General features: G+C 41.2%; 2 protein-coding genes across 2 annotated transcripts; one reads left to right on the plus strand and one right to left on the minus strand.

Annotated features, from left to right (window-relative positions):
- Nucleotides 1-4,560: 4,560 nt before the first annotated feature.
- Nucleotides 4,561-15,175, plus strand: LOC117775374 (lutropin-choriogonadotropic hormone receptor-like). The gene is made up of 11 exons (XM_034608458.1): nucleotides 4,561-4,888; nucleotides 5,160-5,231; nucleotides 7,950-8,024; nucleotides 8,272-8,346; nucleotides 9,437-9,511; nucleotides 9,798-9,875; nucleotides 10,064-10,132; nucleotides 10,552-10,626; nucleotides 11,953-12,141; nucleotides 12,312-12,365; nucleotides 12,790-15,175. The coding sequence occupies exons 1-11, from the start codon at nucleotides 4,707-4,709 to the stop codon at nucleotides 13,940-13,942; spliced, it is 2,097 nt and encodes a 698-aa protein (XP_034464349.1). The 5' UTR covers nucleotides 4,561-4,706; the 3' UTR covers nucleotides 13,943-15,175.
- Nucleotides 15,176-15,608: 433 nt separating this feature from the next.
- On the minus strand, nucleotides 15,609-20,559 carry gtf2a1l (general transcription factor IIA, 1-like). The gene is made up of 9 exons (XM_034608459.1): nucleotides 20,421-20,559; nucleotides 19,767-19,868; nucleotides 19,521-19,644; nucleotides 19,217-19,266; nucleotides 18,362-18,455; nucleotides 17,747-18,258; nucleotides 16,554-16,790; nucleotides 16,307-16,396; nucleotides 15,609-16,189 (listed from the first exon to the last, which is right to left on the minus strand). The coding sequence occupies exons 1-9, from the start codon at nucleotides 20,466-20,468 to the stop codon at nucleotides 16,082-16,084; spliced, it is 1,365 nt and encodes a 454-aa protein (XP_034464350.1). The 5' UTR covers nucleotides 20,469-20,559; the 3' UTR covers nucleotides 15,609-16,081.
- Nucleotides 20,560-21,608: the final 1,049 nt, after the last annotated feature.

Genomic DNA, 21,608 nt, shown 5'->3' on the forward strand with positions numbered 1-21,608 from the left:
AAATAATGTATAAATAAAAAGTATTTTGGACAAAAGTATTTTGTCCAATTGGTAAAATACAGTGTAACATTCAGAGTGATATGCAGTGTGATATACTTCAAGCTGAAGCTTTAATCATGTTACACCAAATCCAATCAAACTCTAAATTTAATAATGAGGTCATTCACTTGACTTTGAGGGTTTTTCCAAAACTCAGTCACCTCTGACTAATTTTGAAAAACTAATCACTTCAGTCAGGAACGTGTCTGTGAACTGACCATTAACAGCAAATGTTTGAGTGTCTCTCAAAGACTCTGCAGCAGCGAGGGCTCTGCTGAGAGTTTGATTTTCCTTGGATCAAGTGATTAATTGTAATTAACACAAATGTGTTTAAGTTAAATTTTTAACTGGTCCTTAAAAAATTGAGTTGGCGTGAAGTCCTTGAAATACACTACACCGCAGTGAAGAATAAAACAAAGAGACTCAGTACACACTCAGTGCCCTTGTTGCCAATTACCTCAAATGCCACAGTGATGTGTGTTCACTCTTAAACTCGCTCCCTGAAAATGTCACTTCATGTAGGAATAGCAAGTAAACAGCACTTGACACCAATTGCAGCCTCCACCACTTTCATTAATGACTGTCCTGACTCAGCGCTGATGTGCTTTCCTGATGTTTCTGCACCTTCTGTGTGACTCCATGTTGTGTTCCGTTGTTGCATGACGGCCTGGGTTAGGGCTGGTTTATGTTGCGTGGTACCTGACTGTCATTTGGGGTTGTTGTGTTTCTCATGCCCTACTTATCAGCTCTGGAAAGCCGCAGGACGCTGGCAGGTCAACAGCCTCCCACCCGGAGGTAAGAAGAACCTTTTCCCAAAAAAATGAATCTCTAACTATGTGCACTAACAAAGCAAGTGAGGGCAACCATGTGGGGTGCAGTCACACCTCCAGTCTGTCATGTCACATCCACACAGTGTGTCTGAATGACACGACTCTCTGTTACCCCCCTGCTCCGTCTCACGGTAAAATGGACTCACAAATTATTCCTGTATACATGGATTTAGATCCTCACCGGCGAATTCACATGGTTTTCTCTGTGAACACCAAAGCACAAGAACAACAGCAAGGTCGAACCTGAGAGAGTGTTGGAAAGTTTATGTGTGAACATGACGTCACACCTGAGGTCAAACCTGTATTCGTGGCTTGGCAGGACAGAGAATGTAAACGGAGCCAAGTCAAGGAAACTGCACCAGAGTTACTTGTTTAAAAAGAACAGGAAGGCCAATGTTGATATCTGATAACAAGCTGCTCCTGAAGACACAATTTTCTTTATGGATTCTTCATTTGTTCGTCAAGAAGTGTTAATCACCAATGTGACAAATGAATTTTCAAAGTTGTTATTCTGTCTTGCTAAATTGAAAGAGAAAGTACCTCGTAACAGAGGTGAAAAAACAACACAAGGATACATAAAACAACCACAAGGAGATGCAAATGGCATCAAAAAGACACAAAACAGTTGCAAGGAGATCCAAAACGACCATGAGGAGACGCAAAACGACCACAAGGAGACGCAAAACGACCACAAGGAGATGTAAAAAGCTTTCTCGTGAGAAAGAGAATCCTCTCTCGTGCGCACCAGAAACTTGTATCTCTTTTTTTTGCCCATGTCCCCTCAGGGACCCGTAGGGGTCCATTCATTGCACTGAACAATGAATACAGAAACTAACTATCACCATTGTCAAAAGTTTGTAAGTCTGAGCATATACACACACAACCCCTATATACACACAACCCCTATATACACACAACCCCTATCCCCAATTGAAAAGTGTCTAAGCCTGCCCCTGCCACATTATTAGAACAAACTGTTTCAAATGCAATTTACCAGTGTATTATTCAAAGTGAACATTCAGCATTAGCCGTTCCAGCCATGCTGATAAATCCAATAAAGCAGGTTAAGGTCTGTCTGCTAAAGCACAGCTAATGCTTTAGAGGCAGCAGTAATCTAACAATCAGCTCAATGCAGCCATTAGAATATTCTGTCGAGCATTTATGAAATTTGAATGTGACGTTACTCTTAATTCTGAACCTGTGTCTTTTTTGCATTCTTCCCTGAACGTCACTCCCCGCTGCGCGTGGCCTTCCAGGTGTGACGTGATGCACAGCGTGGTGGTTAGCATGGAGGCTGATTCACAGAGGCCCCCGTTCAGTCTCCCTCTCCCCGTCACTGTCTTTTTATCTTTCTTATACAGGGTTAAACATACTGGAGGTTGACCCTGTGCTCGGCAGAGACGCTGGCAAGTCTGGATAAACAGTACTGGGCAGTAACCTCTCCAGGGAACCGTGTGTGTGTGTGTGTGTGTGTGTGTGTGTGTGTGTGTGTGTGTGGTCCTCGACAGCAGTCACAGGAAGGTGTTGCTGCTCTGTTGACACGGGTCACAGTGGCAGGGTGGAGGAGCGGGATAAGAGAGTTGTATAAATGAGGTCGGGGTCACTGACAGCAGAGGAGATTCGGTGACAAGGAGCGTTTCCTTTGACAAACCAGTGTAAACGGGATCACGACTCGTTGTTGTGATGTCTCTTGTGGCGTTAAGTGTTGTGAGGTTGTGATGTAAAGTGTGCGTGTGCGTGTAATAGGAAAGAGGCCGTGTTTGATTTATGTTGTTGTCGTATTTAAGCTTTTTTTTTTTTTTATATCCAGGTTGACAAGCCACTCAATGAAAAGGGGTTTAACAGTGGAACAACAAACAGAAGCATCCTGACCAAGAGTCATCTTCATCGATGAATATCATTAAATGGGGATGTGGTGCCTGGTTGTCCATCCATCCATCCATCCATTATCTACACCTCTTATCCTCTGAGGGTGATGGGGGGAGCCTGGAGCCAATCCCAGCTGACATTAGGCGGGAGGAGATGTACACCCTGTACAGGTCGCCAGCGTAGCACAGACACAAACAACCATTTCACGCCTACAGTCAATCTAGCGTCTCCAATTAACGTAACCCCAAACTGCATGAGTCTGGACCATCAGAGGGAGCCGGAGTGTCCTGAAAAATCCCAAACACACAAGAGAGACAACACACAAACTCCACAAAGGAAGACTGAGGCTGAACAGGGATTCGAACAGACGTGCAGCGCTAACCACCGCCCCACTGTACCACCCCTTTCTTGGCTGTAACATTAATTTCCAAAGACTCACTGCTGCTGCACAGATTTCAAGAGGAGAAAACCTACTGTTAGCAAGTAGATATCAAACATTTTTCTTTTTTGTATTTTAGGCTACAAATGAAAGTACAGTTGCAGCCTGATTTCTAATGTTCTCTAACATCAGGCTGGATTTCTGTCATTTTTAATGGTACATCATCAAAGCTTTTTCCCCTTTAGCTGGTCTTTTACACATCCTTTTAAAAAGGTAGTGTTGTTTCCTTTCAGGCCTATTTACACCCTCACTGAAAGAGCGATGTGCTGCACTCAAGTGCACATTTGCTTTTGTGATCCTTTTTCCAAATGTGTTTGCATCAGGTGAATTACAATTTGTCCAACAACATAAACAGCGGGGATCTCCTGTGAAAGTCTTGTGTCTCGTCGTCCCATCCGTCCGCTGCAGGTGATGTTTCCAATTTGAAAACTACTTTGCTCTCTTTTCCAAATTACGTAGTTGTTGTTTTTTTGTTACTGTCCCAGAAATCCATTGGTTTCCATTGATTCCAATGTTATATAGGCCTATCTACATTTAAATCTAGATAGATGTCAATCATTATAGGATTATGAGAAACCAATGGCTGGGTTACATTGTAGGGAGATCATATCCTTCAATCTATAAACTGCACAGTATGCAATGGAAAATGGTCAGTAAACATGGGACATTTATATATATACCTGCAAACACCTGAAACCTCATCAACTGTGCATAAATAGACCTCATTCATCAGAGAGTTTATAAAATAAAAGTTTTTAAATAAAAAGAAAATCTCTGTAATAATAATTCCAGATTTTTTTTTTCAAATACTCCAACCATTTGATTGTGTGGATTACTTAATTAAGATTTTAGCCATACGATAATCTAACTTAGTCCAGTATCTATGAAAGAGAAAGACTTTTTAACTTTTTAATAACTCTAACTTTAACTATTTTTCCGTCTATGTTTTTTTAAACCCCTATACTCTGTAGGGACCTTTGTATCTGAACTTCACTCTTTCTCTCTCTGTGTCATTCAAAACGTGGTCATTTCTATGTGAATAAATAACTTCATTTTTAATATTAAACAATGGGAACTAACATGTGCTGCAGTATCTATCTATCCATTCTTGGGCCTGTTCATCCACATTAGAAATGCACAGCAAAGTGAGCCTCCTCCCTGCAGAGCTGATGTATGACACAGTGGAATGACTGACAGGGTGGCTTCACCACACCACCTTTAACACCGGAGCCTCCCGGGATCTCCACCCCCTGAGCGTCACGTCTCGTCGGCTCAGCTGTCGGAGGAGATCCCGCCCGGGTCTCACTTTGTCAGCTCCTCTCTCCACACGCACAGCAGACTGGTATGCGCAATTACTGCGGCACCTGAAGGCAGCACGGGCTCCTCAGACAGTGCAGCAAACATAAGAGATCAGAGTCATATTTAGTTTTTACAACATGTCAGCTCCACTCCAACTGTAGAGTTTCAACTATTATATCCATTCTACTTTATTAGGGTATTTTCTGAAGTCAGCAGTGCCGGTGTCTCTCATGCGTCTCCGGGCGGTGCGCCTCTACGGGCTCCTGGCGGCGCTGTGTTGGCTCCTGGATGTGCGCTCCTGCGGGGCTTACAGGTGTCCGAGCATCTGCCGCTGCAGCCCGGACACTTTCCAGTGCAGCAGGGACTCTCAGCTGGCCTCCCGACGGACATCCTCCGGATCCGCGCCTCCACTGTGAGTAACACCAACTTTACCTCAGTCCTCCTGTAGATGCGCCCCTGAACGCATCGCCGCCCTTCAGCTCCACTTCCACTTTGCTCTTCTTTTCCTCTGGGACATATTATTCCCGACTTCTGTCTTATTAAGTTGCTTGTTGTTTCGTTTTTATGATATGATTCGTCATAAATGTAACAGCTGCTCGAGGAGGAGCTGATGGTGCATTTTGCTCCTTTTATTTATAGCATGTAAATGTGGAGTTTACAACTTTATTTTCTGGTTGTTACAGGAGGTTCAGGCATCTGCCCTTGAAACAAGTCCCCACTCACGCCTTCAAGGAGCTGATCAACATCACGGTGATGTAAGTCTCCTGCAGTGCTTCCTATACATGTGTTAAGGGTGAACAATAGTACAGGAGGTGAATTGAAGTTGTATTTTCGACTGATTGATTGATTTGTATTATTGTTTCAGTTATTACTTAAACAACTTCACAAGATACCTTATACTAGTTGATTTTTCATGATTATTTCTCATTTTGCTAAAAAACAATTCAAGCAAAGGAGAGTGATGACTATTCAAACTTCAGCAAATAACTAAAATCTTGTTTTGCATTCACCCTACTAACTCAATTAACTCAACATGACAGAATTTGCACGTGAAACTCAGATGTATTGTTTCGTGCAACCCTAAATAAACCTCTACAGATGTATTATCAACATTGAGTCTGCAAATCCAGTGGAAGTGTCACGTGTAGGGCAATTACAAAAAAACTTGAAAATTCATAATGTCTATGTTCCCCCCAAAAAACTACAGCATTCAAGTTTCGAAAATATTCATAAATATGTGGGTGCATATTACAGTTAAGAAATAAAGCAGGAGGGTGTCCAGCTATAGTCATCAGAAGCCTGGAATGGCTCAATAATATGGGTCATGTTTTAAATTATAAAACAAAACACTAAAGTAGTATGCTGTGGTGGTAGAATGCTGGAAAAAAATCACATCGTTGTCAAAATGAACTAACTTAAGTTGAGTTATTTGATTATAATATTAACAATGAAAATCCCTAGCAGAGAACTGTGTGGTCTACTTTTCAGAAATAAGTCTTGAAAATAAAAATGAAGCGAATACAAAATGTCTAACAATGTGATATTTATTTAAAACACAAAACACAATTCTGAATATATATATATATATATATATATATATATATATCGTCAGGGCCAAGTTAATAATAATTAAGACTCATTAATTTATTAAATGCTTGTACCTTGACATTTTCTTATGACTGTTAATTGCACTTCAGTTGGATGTCTTTTTTTCTGGTACTTTCTTTATAAGGGAAGAAAAAAAACATGTTAACACACGCTGGTGTCATTAACCTGAAATGACACCAGCAGTACACTTAAGTCTCTATTATTAGCCTTTGGGTACTTGTCCCATTTAGTCGTCAGGAATTTAGACGTGACTGTTATGTATGCCAGGAAGGCCATTATGATTCAGCAATAAAAGTGAATTACCTGTATATGTTTCTAATCTTTGTTAGAATAATCGTCTGAAAAAGCAGAGAGATGTAAAGTATAATATCCCACAGCTGTGAAACAGTGAAGGCCACTTACATAAGCTACGAGCTGGACGGGGTTCAAGATCTCATTTCATAACCAGATGACAGAAGAGCACACACAACACGGCGCTGTGTATCAGTAAAAACTCCAAACTGTCCATCAGATAGAAATATCATCACATAAATAAATGGAATCATCTGTTCCTTGGTTCAAATGGCGACCAGACCAAACATGTTTCATATTCATTGTTTGCAGCTAAAGCCATAACATTACCTCGAATAGGTTTCACCAGTCATTTAATGTATCACAGTTTGATGAGCAGATTAGTTAGTGCACAAATTAAAAAAACTAAACTTTATTTATAAAGTTAGCAGTGTGTACTTTGCAATGAACAATGAGAATAAAATGGATTGAATTACATAATTAAATAAATATGATTGGTCAGTGTAAATCAGAGCCAAAGTCAGTCATTTGTAAAAGTTGTAAGAAGAGATTTAAAAGAAGCCGGAGCTCAGTCACCCTTGTTACAAGGTGAGACCTGATAGTAACCAGCCGGGCTCCATCTGTGGATTCACACAGTGGAGAGGCCTCGTACCAGGACTTGTCTGATCTTCAGCATTTTCATGCGAGAGGTTCATCATGTCCACATTTTGTCTCTAAAAGTAAAAGCTAAAACACAAGTTCAAGTTTAAAAGTTTCAGATCCCCTCCTTTTTTTTCCATCCCAGAACAGAGTAGCCATGTAAAACCTGTGTCAAGGTAGAATGACACGAGTAGCTGCATGTGGTGCGTCAGCGTCCTCCAGATGATTGTGTGAAAAAAAGCTTTTCATGAGCTCTAAGTGCTAATTATGACACAGGACAGTGCAATCAGAGGAGGGGATAAGAGATAAGAAAATATATATATACACATGCAGTACTCTACAGATGGAGTCCTTTAATTGTTTCTCAGTTTGAAATGGAGGCAGAGCGGCGTCGACCCTAAAGTGTCGGCTGATTACAGCAGAGTGAGGGAGGCAGAATCTGTGATTACGTAAAAAGAAGATGGAGAGAGCGACTCGGAAACAGGAGAGTCAGCCATCAGAAAACAAAGTGTTCAAGGACGAACCAAGAACTCTTGTTGACTTTGTTTGTCTCCACTCGTCTTTGTTTAGTCCTCCTTTTTAAACATCTTCACTTAGTCTTCTTGGCCCAGATGCATCCTTGATGTATGTATGGAGCTTTTCCAGACATGAAGTGGAGCTACTGTGTGTGTGTGTGTGTGTGTTGTGGCCTAGAAGTATGAATTGTATTTTAAAATGTCCCTAACGGTTTGTATCCCAGTATCAATCAACTCTGTCCCATTTCTCAAAGACAGTACATGAAAAAGTAAATGTGGGAATGAATACGTAACGTGCACTGGTGTCGCTCTTCATACTCGCTTCACCAAAAATCCACATTTGCCGCCTGGATCTGAGAGAATTCAAGAGTCATGTGTTCATCTGTTGACTGACGTGGAGCCATTTCTTTGTTGTCACAGTGAGATTTCCCAGAGCGACTGCATCACGCAGATCCAGCGACATGCCTTCCTCTCCCTCCACAGCCTGGCACAAATGTAAGCGACACCTACCTTCCACCACAAGTCACATTCAAAACGCCATGAAAGCAATTATTAATTTGAACAGCTGCCATGTGTGTGTGTGCGTGTGTTGCATTTCGTTTAAGTGTCGTCTCCCAATTACAAGGCGGCGTGTTTAATCCCCGACTTTCAGAGCAGCTGATGGACGCATGGGTTCGTTGTTTTTTTTTTGACAGCAACTGACTTCACTTGTATTTTTCCCCCCTCATTTTTGATCCTGCAGTTTCGTGCAGAACATCATCAGTCTGAGGTCTATTGAAAAAGGGGCCTTCACTGACCTGCCCAAACTGGAATACTTGTAAGTGCTTCTTTTTACATTATTATTAGTATTCACCTATTGAAACCCCACTGAGCCGCCGGTGGGTTTATCGTTGGTAGAATCTATTGAAATGTGAATTTATATGAAACTAGGTCAGATTCTGTTCAGAACCTTCCTGTTTGGTATGTTCTGTTCACTTGACCTGCGTTACCGCTCCAGAGCTTTTTATTAACGGTCTACGGTGCAGAGTGAAGTCAGAAACCTTTGTGTTCATCATACCTGGTTTATCAACAATGAAGATTTTATAGTTTTACATCAAATGAACTGCTAAATTGAATTGCTAGATTACTGTCCGTGTGTTTGGCTCACATATAAGTTTGAATGATTTACTGAACTGGTATTGAAGAAAGTGATGAAAAGCATAAGTTTTTTGTGGGAAACTAAACGGAGGCTAACTGGATGTTAAGGTTAAAGGTCACTTCAGCCAGAGACAACCGGACACTTGTACTATTTGACATTTACCTGATTAAGAAAACAGTCTGAATAAAATGCTGCCATGTAAACAGCACTGTATGAATAACTTAGCCTACAAGGTCATACTGAAAATAATATATTCTATTAGCAACTCTTGTAAACATCACAAACAAAATTATGCAATTTGGAATATATAACTATATAACTGGGAGCACGGAGTTTGTAACGAGAGGGCATCCAACTGGCTGGGGAGCTCCAATGAACAAGTTCCATTATGGGAACGGTTGGAGTTTTGAAGCTTGATCTATATTAGGAACTAAAAGTCAGGATGTCTCAGCCTCTGTTACATGAATTTTGACTCTCATTATTGTTTTCCTTTCTCTGTGCTGTAGCTGTTCAACACTATGTGGAGCATGATTCCTACATCTGTACTTTTCAGTCATTTTTTGTGGCAAATTACATACTAGATCTCCCCTAGTAAAATCTTTGTCCTATGAAAAAAAAGGTACTATGGAGATACTTTTAAATGAATATCTACAAGTTACCGGGTGACAGATATAAAAGAGCAACATGATAAGATAAACATTTAAACTGAATTGTTTTCCAGAACTGGCTCCTGAAATGTCTCATCCGTCTCTGCTGCTTTTCTTCACAGGAGCATCTCTAACACAGGGATGACAAACTTCCCGGATTTTACAACCATCTCGTCCTTGGTGCCTAATATTATTCTGTAAGTAATCCCATTAAAAAAAAAAAACATGTTTCTCAATTGGATTAGTCTTTTCCGCATGTTGCAAGACTGCACGTTTATCATGTTCTTCCCCTCAAGCGGAATCCAAGTGGCTCACTCTGAGGCCAGTTTCAGTTTTATCTATCAATGTCACGATACCACCAACCCTGCAACAAATCCTCCAACTGCGTCACAGTTCATCAGCCTTCTTGTTTTTATGTGTGCATGTACATCATTTTGTCTAACTGATTATTTGAATGGTGGATGTTATCTCTTCTGTGTGCAGAGAAATGGCAGACAACATGAGGATCGACTTCATTCCGGCCAACTCCTTCCAGGGTTTCACAGACGAGTATCTTGACATGTGTGTACAGGAGCCAAATTCTTTTTTTTGCTACTATATTATCAGAGCTGAGAGCAACAATTGGTGGTTAAGAATGTTTAAAAAAAAAAAAATGTATATGCTTTTGTAATTGAATGTTCAGTTCTCTGACCTTGGTGATAGATGCTTCTGACAACAAACTAAAATGAAGAACATTGTGTCCTTGGCAGGAACCTGGCTAGAAACGGCTTCAAGGAAATTAATTCTCATGCATTCAATGGAACCAAGCTCAACACATTGTAAGTATTTGTATTAAGATTTTTCCCTCATCCAGTAACCAGCTACTACACCAGTCGATACAGTATGTTGCTGTTAAGTACGTTATTCATGTTTAGGGCTCTCCTTTTCTTAATCATAAAAAACGCAATGTACCAGTAAACAAACATTACGTAAGACTAAACAAAGATTGGATGCCCTGTTGTTTTTTTTGCCTCCGTGCTGCTGAATGTTGATGGGGACGAGATATGTGCAGGCACCGTGCAGTCTAAAAATAAAGCTCATCTTCCTCAGTGTCACATTGAGAAAACTAAAAGTAGATGAAAAATGGTTTGGGGCACTGTTGGCCATTATCGTGTCATTTTACATTTTCTATCATATTGCATGTTAACTGCAAAGCTACAGTTAGAAGTGTGTAATGTATTTTTTATGTCTTTTGTAGGATTTTGAGAGACAACAGGTATCTCAGTAACATCCAAGAAGATGCCTTCGAAGGAGCCACAGGTCCGACTTCTCTGTAAGTAACAGCAATTCAAGTTGATAAAACCAATAAAACCCGACAGTCATAACAATAGGCTTAAAAATCAGCGGTGGCTGAACTATGTTGTTTATTTACAGCTGCCATAATCTTTATTTTCATATTAACAGAGGTCTGCATGACTACTTGTGCATGAAAGTGGTCTTTCATAGTAACAAACCCACAGTGAATGGTCCGAATCTTGCAGTTTGCCTCAGTTCTACTTAAAAGCTTTGAAGCGTCTTTAAGCTCATCATTTTGGTTTTATGGCCAACAAAGTTACTGTTTTGTTTTCCACTGAGTCAATTTCAGCAATGGCAGACGGCCATTTTGTCGCAAACAAATGTCTCAGCAACAAAGTTAGCATGTAGCTAATGAACTTAGTGAAGCATTTGGCAGCTTAAGAGCCGGATATTTTCTCAGAATTGGGTGAAGAGGAAAACAGAGATAAAAGCAGAGTAAAATATATAGACTTACACTGACAATGTGACTAGATGAATGTCAATGAATGTCAACGTCGCTCGGAATATGTTGGAATGTGTGAAAAAGTACAGTATCGGAAGTTAAATGGTTGTTATATAAAATAGCCCACGTCCAAATTTTTTATAAATTTTGGGGTATTTTAAGCAATTTCTCATGCCATACGATAATGTACAGAAAAGAACTTGGACGGGAAATTTGAGTTTAAGTATCGTTTATTAAGTAATGTGTTACGTTTTAATGCATAGTTACAAGTGTGAGAACCTAAATGTGACAGAGGACAATATACAGTCTATCTTTAAATCAACAGAATTGAGGAGATCATATTTGAACAGGGTCAGTTAAGCAAGAATATTCATAACAGTGTTTATCATTTCATTCTATAAACACCAGGGTAACGACAGCGTGTCTGTGTAAACAACCAATAAGGCAGCCAGGACTGCTGAATACTGATTAGAACTGAGGAGCATGCAGCTCGGCAAGGTCTCTTGATTGTGGGCTACCCCATTTTGTAGATATGAAATTTCATATTATCTTGGTTATGAATTAGTGTTTGTGGTACTCACTGACATACAGGAAATGTCAATGGCCTTCCTTCTGCTTCTGTGGGGGGGGGGGGGGGGGGGGGGGGGTGGGCAGTGTGGTACTTCTGGGTAATGTCAGGTTACAAGTATCAAATCAAATAAGGGAACATTGGAGGCTATTTATTATTTTTGCTTTGGATAAAATGAATTCACTCCTGAATAAATGTCATAGTAATTACTATCTCCATGCATGTTTACAGTCACAGTCAGGTAGAAACTGTACTAATCGTCACTGAAATATATTTCTACGTGTGTGATTCAGGGATGTTTCCTCCACAGCTCTGAGTTCCCTCCCGGCTAAAGGGTTAAGGCAAGTGGGGTTCCTGAAAGCCGGCTCTACCTTCGCTATGAAGAGCCTCCCTCCGCTGGATAGCCTGTCTGAACTGATAGAGGCTGAGTTCACGTATCCCAGCCACTGCTGTGCCTTCCAAACATGGCGTCGGAAAGAAAGGTAACAGACAAACCGCCCCCAGAGCTGCAACAAATCCATTCACGTCTGCGTAAAAAAAATACTAAAGCTCTATCAAATGAATATAGATCATCAATAGTCTGGTCATTTGCAGTTGACTTTATTTGCACTTTATCATGTCTAATCCTTTCCTTCTTTTATTTTTATTTAAGGGAAAGTGCCTTGAAGAACTTTACAACATTTTGTGATCTAATCAAAACAGAAACGTAAGTTGCATTAGTAAGTTCCAAGTCGGGGAGGGGAATTTTATATCTCCCTTTAACAACATCCTCCTCAAAGCTTGAAGTGATGCAGCTCCTTAAGCCATTGATTACTAACAGTTGACAAAGAATTTGAAAAACACGCAAATGGAGTGAAATCAGCAATCTGATAAATTATGAACTAAAACGACTATATATTCTAGCCACTCTATTTTAGAACCAAGAGCCGTAACTAACTTAAATCACTATTAAATAACATTACTCTTTATGCCATTTCTTTAACATATTGTTACGATTGTTACCAATAGCTTCTTAGTGAAGGAAAAAAAAAAATGTAAGAATATAATTGGTAAATCTAAAAAAACAAAGCACATGCTTTGCCTTGATCAATTGATGGTAATGGTAATCTCAACATCTGTGTATCCTTTAGAAAGCCCGACTCGGATGGCGTGAATCCTCTTGACGACATCAACTTCCAGTATTATGACCTGGAGTTTGATTGTCTTAAAAACCCTATCATCAAGTGCACCCCGAAGCCAGACGCCTTCAACCCTTGTGAGGACCTGCTGGGCTTTCCCTTCCTGCGCTGCCTCACCTGGATAATCTCTTTTTTTGCTGTAACCGGAAACCTGGCTGTTCTAGTTATTCTGCTCATCAGCCACCGAAAGCTAACCATCTCCAGGTTTCTCATGTGCAACCTGGCTTTTGCCGATCTGTGCATGGGGCTCTACCTGATGCTCATCGCCTTCATGGATGACTACTCCCGTCACGAGTACTACAACCACGCCACCGACTGGCAGTTGGGGCCTGGGTGTGGCATAGCGGGATTTCTGATAGTGTTTGCCGGTGAGTTATCAGTGTATACACTGACTGTGATTAGCATTGAGCGCTGGCACACCATCATCAATGCCATGCATGTCAACAAGAGGCTGCGGATGCACCATGTGACGGCCATGATGGGGGTAGGTTGGGGTTTCTCTCTGCTGGTTGCCCTGCTCCCTCTAGTGGGGGTCAGCAGTTACAGCAAAGTGAGCATCTGTCTGCCCATGGACATCGACACGCCGGGCTCGCAGGTCTACGTGGTGGCTGTGCTCATCCTCAACGTTGTCGCTTTCATCGTGGTCTGCTACTGTTACATTTGCATTTACCTGAGCGTTCACAACCCAGAGCAGTCGTCTACTCGTCACGGAGACACCAAGATCGCCAAACGCATGGCTGTGCTCATTTTCACTGACTTTGTTTGTATGGCGCCAATCTCATTCTTCGCCATCTCTGCAGCCCTACGCATGCCGCTCATTACCGTCTCTAACTCAAAGATCCTGCTCATCCTTTTTTACCCCATCAACTCCCTCTGCAACCCTTTCTTATACACCATCTTCACTCGGGCGTTCAGGAAGGACATGCGCCGGCTGCTGAGTCGCTGCTTTTGCTGCGAGGCCAGCGCCGACTTCTACAGGTCACAGACTCTGGCCTCAAACCTCACCTGTACCGAAAAGACGTCCAACAGAAAACCTCACTCCCATAGCTTCTATGCCTATCACATCAAGATGAAGGGTGGCTTTCTAGACAAGGGAACCACATGACCATCAAAATAAGAGAATTTTGTTTTGAACTTCAAGGCAGCACCAGCTGTCTCGTGAAAAATGTAGCATTTCTTCAAAATTTAGGTCAGATTGTTAGTCTTGTATGTGGAAGGCGTCACATTGGCTATGTTTACGATGAGATTTTCATCAGTCGGGACCAACAGACCACAAATTGAAGATAACAAGTGCTGCAGCCTCCACAGGTGATGTGCAAAGCAGCAGATGGAGAATAGGGAAAGCACAGGAATGGGGAACTAATCACACAGGCCAGCTCATTTGTACAGCTATCCAAAAATCACATGTCTGGTCATGTAGTGAGATGAAGTTACATCCAACTGCACTTTAGTACGGTATTACAAGAGATTTAGTTCTATTAAAGATCAAGAAGTGGAAAGTTTATTTATTATTAAAGATTCAGTTCTAAGTTTGAATGAATGCAATGACGTGAATGTGATCAAATGTGAGTCAGTGTTTTTAGCTCATTACAGATGAGTTTTACTGCCATCTATTGGACTGTTGGACTCAAGAGACAAGCCAGAGGACCCACAGGAACTCAGTTAAACGTGTGGCCTGGTTTATGAGAAATAATACTGCTGTTTAAAATGTCCTCGATTTGTAAAATAACATTTGAATAAAAAGTTAACTGTGTTCAACAGAAAACAGCTGTCAGGTTAAAAGTATAATGATTCACATGCTAGACCTCCATTTGTCTGCACACTTCCTTTCAGAGACTTACACACTAATTATGTTTTCATTGCCGTTTGTCTGTCTGGTCGCAGATTTACATAAAAACTACTGAACCTTGGTGGAAGGCTGGTGTATGGGCCAAGGAAGAAACCATTACATTTTGGAGCAGATTCATTTAATGGGGCGGATACAGGGCCTTTTTTTTCCCACTGTCTGTATAATTACGAGATAGGGTGTTAGCCTTGGCACAGGGACGTGTTCTCCAAGTGTCCTTCTAGTTCCCCTTTGTGGTTGATAGTTTACATATATCATTTTTGTGAACTCGACATAGCAATAGCAAAAAGTACGTTCCAAGAATTATGTGCTTTTGTGTGTTGGCAGGTTTTACGCAAAACTACAGCACGGATTCCCACAAATAAGACCTTATTAAATATTGGTGGAGATCCAGGGGGCAGATCCAGAAATGTTCCACTTTCTTTAACATTTGGAGATAGTGTGTTATTTCAACATTTTCAGTTTCAAAGAATAATTCATGGGTCTTAATGGGTGAAAAAAAGACAGGCATGTATAGGGGACTGATATTGGATCTGTATTTATGAATGTGTGTAATCCGGCTCCACTGCATTTAAATATGTTTATATAACTGTCGGGCCTTGTTGGAGGTTTGACCTCTCTCAGTGCCATTCTAGTTGTGTTGGTTGAGTTGTTGTTGGAGTTCTCAAACCACCTCCAAGTTTGTTTCAAGCCGTGAGTGACGTTTTGGTACCAAAACTCTTGTCAAGAATTTGAATAAATTTCAGTGTGCATGCTGGCATTCATGAATTCTGTCTTTTCTTGCAACTTCATATACAGCAGAGAACAGGGATCTGTTTGATTTCAATCTGTCAATAGGAAAGAAAAAAACCTAATTGTAAAAACTAATGTGACAACGAGGGAACAGCGGCTTTGAACAGAAAGAACAGAGCTTATCGACTCCACCACCACAGTACAGTCAAGTGTATTTGATTCATGAACAAAAGGCAACACATTACAATGGCAGAAAATCAAACGGCGTGTTGGTGCCTTCAGAGCAACATTGTCATGACAGAGAAAAAAACAAACTCCAAGTCAGATAATTTTTTGTTCAAAAGAAAACTATTTAACAGAATATTATACAACATAAATTCATGCTGGCTTTCTCCGTAAATTGGATTCACAGGCACCACTGTAAGTTATCGTTCGAAGCATCGTAAATGATGCAGGATTGCTCTGATAATTACCTAACCCCCCTTCCAGAAAAAGAAGACAAACAGAAGTATCAGTAATTTTGCACAGTGGTGTTTAAACTTGCAGCTCTGTGAGCCAAATTACACCAACAAGAGGTCTAAATTCAATAATTGTCTTTCCCTATTAAATCATCGCTTTCCCTCTTTCAACACGATTATCTGATGTGCTCAGGAGAACTAAAGCTCATTACCACTCAGCTTCCCCGACAGCTTTAGAGAACACGTAGTCCCTGCCCGCGTAGCACATCACACCATCTTTCAAATGAAACTTCCAGCGGTTCTTGCTGCGGTGAATCTGCAATAGAAAACACATTTTACAATATAAACAGTCGGCATTCAGCGCTCGGCTTTGCTGAGAGGTAACGAATTGCCGGGGGGGGGAGAGGGGAGAGAGAGTTGAGATGTTTCTTACTTTGTCGTACTGGCAAACGATGACGTTGTCGGTGTCAAAGAGATCCGGGATGTCCTGCTCAATCACGTCATCGCCCGAGTTCAAGGGATCCTCATGAACAGAAGGTGTGTAAATTAATGTGCAATCAAATAAATGCTGTTGTGAAAAAAAAAAAAATGCTTGTTGCCTGCAAAATTCCATTTCTAAGGAGAGCCACAAAGTTTTGCATGCAATAACAGATAAAACATCAAAAGTACTTGTCACTCACCTCGTCTTCTGCAGAGAGTTTATCTGCTCCCTCACTGTCACTGCTGGAGGAGATGCTGTTGCCGTCGCTGCTTCCACCTCCCTCCTGCAGGGCCTTTATGGCCTCTGCATTGATGATACCCAGAAAGTCATTCTCTTCCAGCGGAGCTCCACCCTCCTCCTCGGCGTCGGAGTTGTCTGCGGGACCGTCCAGCTGAACGATGTCCGACAGTTCACTGTAGCTGTAGTCAAGGTCCAGCTTAGCAGGGAATGCAAGAAGAAATGTCAACTTTAAGCTACTTGAAATTTGAACTTGTGTGTGACCGACTACGATTCTCTGCCCAATTCGATTGCACACTTGAATTCGCTTCAGATGACATCACAGCAGTGTGGTTTGCTTTTAAAACACTGGAGGCAATTGAGATTTTAATGGAATCCATATTCAAGTTTGAAAACATGAATAATAATTTCTTCTCAAAGTATTTATTCCAGAGAAATTAAAAGGGGCACTGCAAGAATATTGAAGCGAGTATGGGTCAAACTCCCAAAATACTGGATCCTACACTTCCCACAATGCAACTGAATGTGTTTCATTACAGTCTCTATCTGGCAACTCCACACCTACATCTTTAACACTGTCTAACTTTTGCTTTTAAGGACATTTGAGAAATACGCGTTAGTTTTTGTGCTTAGAGTTAGACGATATGATCAATAATACAGCTCCAGTAAATATGAAGCCACAGCCAACAACTGGTTAGCTTAGCATAAAGCTATTGTTTTGTTTGTCATTTTAAAGACAATATGCAACATGTTGACATATTGGCAGATATTGGAAGTCAGATTTTGTTAACAGTGGACAGAGCCAGTCTTTTATGCTAAGCTAATAAGCTGCTGGCTTTAGTACAGAGACATGAAAGTTCCCTCAAACTGTGGAACAGTGGAATCAAAAATCTTTATTAAGTTGATGTTAATAAAGATTTCTCTTTTAGTATCATTTACATTTTTCATATAACTTCCTTTTATTCCCTGCTGCTTTATGATCTGTTTTATTTCTTTTAATTAAGCCCCCTAAAGTTTATCATTATATATTATTATTATTTACGATAATGTCGAATTATTCACTCAATAATACACATCTGCACCACAGCATCTGGCCTCTTCCTGTCACCGTTTGTGCTATTTACTTTAAAAAAGGGAATATTCTCATCAACTTACCCCAGCGAGAACCGCCTCGGTCTGATCTTGAGCTCTGGCGGGTGGCAGATTCCTCCTCCGTTCTGCTTTCACTCTCTCCTCCTCAATCACCTCTTTCAGGATGTCATCTATGTCTCTGCTCTTTAACTGAGTCGTCTGCGCCAAGGCCTCCTCTAATAACTGACTGCAGGGTGAGGAGGTCATACTGTAGTTCACGGGTTCAGGTTGGGCACTCGGCTCATTTTCTTCTGCCGGTGGAGAGGGGACAACCGGAAGCTGCGTGGCGCCAGCGGCGGGAACTTGTGGCTGCTGGACGGGGCTGCTCTCTGGACTGGGGGGTAAATCGGGCTGCGGCAACTGGGAGACAGAAGGTGCTGGAGCAGGGGGTGGCTCCACCTGCTGAGGAGGTTTGGTAGTTGGAGGGGCCGCAGTTGACTGAGGGGCAGGAGCTTTCTGTATGTGTAGGGATAAAGGCTTCTGACCCACCGGGGCCTGAGTAACCACGACAGGAACATTGACCTTGTAAAGTTGACCTTAGTGAGACAAAAGAATAGAATGCAGTGTTATTTCTACTAGTTATTCCCGGCTGCCAACTACAACAAATGTTAGCCCATAATAGGTAAAGTCATCTCATACCAGAGGCTGTTTGTAGAGTGACTCCTGCTGGTATCTGCACAGGGTAAGCTAACCCAGCGGGGAGAGAAAAAGTAGCAAGTGTCTCTGAGTTGTTCTGCAATTAAACATTGTGTGTAAAAGAGTTAAATACTTCACTATGACAACCATCTCAATGAATCTGTGAGGTTGTGGCTGCCACATGATGACTTTAGACTTTAAGAACGTTCAGGTTTCAGGGGAATAAAATTCAAGGCTCCAATATTTTAGAAAATACATCCAATTTGCTCACATTCAATATTCAGTCAGAACGCTTCAATTTTAAATAAATCAAGTTGCTAAACCAAAGATACAAATATAAAATAAAAACAATAAAGTTAAAGCCCCAGTGTATAGGATATAGAGGATCTATTTGCAGACATTTCATATAATATTCATAATTCTGTTTGATGCATGTCAAGTTAAAGAATAACTTGACATGTGAGGCGTATATGGATATTAATGTTTTTAAAATCGTATACCAATAATTAATTAACCTGGACAGTATCTGTATACACACATTTTTCTCTTGTCAGCATGAACTAATAAAAAAAACTATATTATCCCCTGAAACTAAGACTCATTGTTTCCATTAATGTAGAAGGAGTCTTTCATTTAAAAAAAGGGAAGTTCAAACCAAATGAATTGAGACAGGCAAATTTCAGCTTAATATATTTCAATGCTATAAATCTCAACATTGTGCATTCAGTAGTGATACAATTTAACAGTAAGAATTCAGATGCTTATATGGTTAGAATTCTTCCAGCTGTTATTTGCCCTCGTGTAAGGAGCCATATACTGTCAGATAGTAGATACACTGTAAACCTAGAATACACTTGCCTTGACTGGGAACCTGTGGATACTCTGACTCGCAGGGATCACGACTGTGGCTGGTAGCAGAAATCAGAAGAGAGCAGATGACGCAGATGACGCGCGCACACACACACACACACACACACACACACACACACACACACACACACACACACACACACACACACACACACACACACACACACACACACACACACACACACACACACACACACACACACACACACACAATTAGTTTGTACTCCTTGTGTTCATAACTAAAGTGCCCAGGTTCACACTGTGATCTGTCTAACTCTAACTGAAATGTAACCTGTGCGCTCTCGGTCGATCTGGCCGTAGTGGTCTGGCAGCTGGAGCACAAAGTTGGATGAGTTGATGTTGTTCTTCCTGAAGTCTTCCATAGCTTTGGACTGCATCATCTTGGACTCCCAGAGCTGCACAGAGCAGAAGAGAGAGCAGTCGGTCTTCCTGTTGTGGAGCACACTTCCCTTCTGCATTATACAACTTTGCAGGGACTGACAACCCACAGTGAAGGTGTGTGCTACAGTTTGCTCACACGTCTTAAATCGTCCAGGACGCGGTCTTCCAGCCCTTCATCCAGGTAGAGCTCCCTCATGCTCTCGATCACATCGTCAATTATGGACAAGTAGAGTTTGGCCTGAAGCGGGTTACAAACACTTTGAAGTCAGAAGCTTGTGAGAGGATGAAGAGATCCATTAAACAACAGAAGCCCTTTCAAAAATCTGCCTTTTCTGTGTTCACTCCTGCTGTAAAACACAGACTCATGGGCCTCGATGTAACTGAGGACATTTTCTGCACATGTCAAATCCACTCTTCATTTCGGCTTACATTCAACACATCAGTGGCATATAGTATTACTTTGGTGTGTACTTTTTTTTATTTTCAGAGTATACTTCAGATCAGATTCCTCATTCATTTCAGTCAATCAAACACCAAAAAAGGATCCTGGTTAAACATTAAATATTTCTTAACAGACTTATTAAACAGACTTGTTAAATGGCAGCTGTTTATAGAGAGATAAGTGTGATAAAAAAAATGCTAGATTTTTGAATGAGGTCTAGCAACGAGACGAATCGAATAAACAGCTGGAGGCTAACAATGAAGCTAGTTCACAAGGCTACACACGACAAAACAATGTTGTTGTGAGTTAGCTTTTAGCAAAACTGGCTAAAAACAAAGCAGGGCTTACCACCGGGCCCGTGTTGGACAACATGCTTCTGAAGGCGGCTGGACACATGAAGTTAATGGCGATGTTTGTTTTGCCTGCAGCTCCTTGATGAACTCACAGGTGACAGTGATCAGGCTGCACAGGGGGGGGGAGTGGCAGGGGTGTTCCCGAGATGTTTCAGGGCACCTAGGGGCCCCTACATCCAATCCACCCCCACCCCCCCCACCCACCCACACACCTTTCGATTATTTTTTTTGTTTCAAAACTTTAAACAAAGTGCATAGTGTGCATCTACCAACTAATCCCACAAATGTCTGTCTGTATGTGGTAAACATATCTCACAAACCAATCATGTTATACTTGACTTTACCCAGAAAAGGCAGTGGTCGGCAACCGGGTCAAACTGTGGATCAAAATTGCCCCCAGATCATTTTGGTGATTGGATTATTTTTATTTCACCCCATCGCACCGGCGCAGACATTCACAGGTGTGCTGTGCTGACCTCTGTCGTGGCAACAGCATTCACAGGATCCCTTCCTCTTTAGTCTATTGGCAATTAGTCTTCCCAGTAAAAGCACAATGTCCGTTACGTTGCTGCAGTACTTCATGTCGAGCTGAATTATAGAGCTTTTATTTTTGAAAAGTTGTGCACTTAGGTCTGAAGATTGTGTGTATGTAAAAATAACAGCAGTTAAGAAAACAAGAAAACAGTAATAAAGCAAATTCAGTTTATTTTAAGAAAAACATCGACTCTAAAAAATCTTCATTGTAAATAAACCAGGTAGGATAAACACAAACCTTTCTAACTTAACTCTGCACCAAAGTCTGTTTATAAAAAGCCCTGCACACAATGTCCATCGTGTAAACAATAAAAAAGTGACAGTAAATTGTTTACCATGGCGTCAGTGCAGTTTCCTGTACATAGCCCATCATAAATTTAAGGGGGTACTCACAAAGTTTACTGTGGAACATAGTCTGGGGGGGGCCCCACTCAGATTAACGCCCCAGGCAATCTTCTGCTTTTCCTGCCCTGCTGCAACTCCCCTTGTCTCACAAAATAGCGATAATACTGTTTAATGTACTAACAGCAGGGGGTGAAAATGCTGGGTACCCCTGCAGGTCATTTTACTGGAGCCTCAAATACTTTAATTTAGCAACAGTAAAACCAACAGACAAAAACACAACACAAACATCCTAATGCTGAATACG

The sequence above is a fragment of the Hippoglossus hippoglossus genome, chromosome 15 (assembly GCF_009819705.1).
Source record: "Hippoglossus hippoglossus isolate fHipHip1 chromosome 15, fHipHip1.pri, whole genome shotgun sequence".
In the NCBI taxonomy this organism is placed as follows: Eukaryota; Metazoa; Chordata; class Actinopteri; order Pleuronectiformes; family Pleuronectidae; genus Hippoglossus; species Hippoglossus hippoglossus.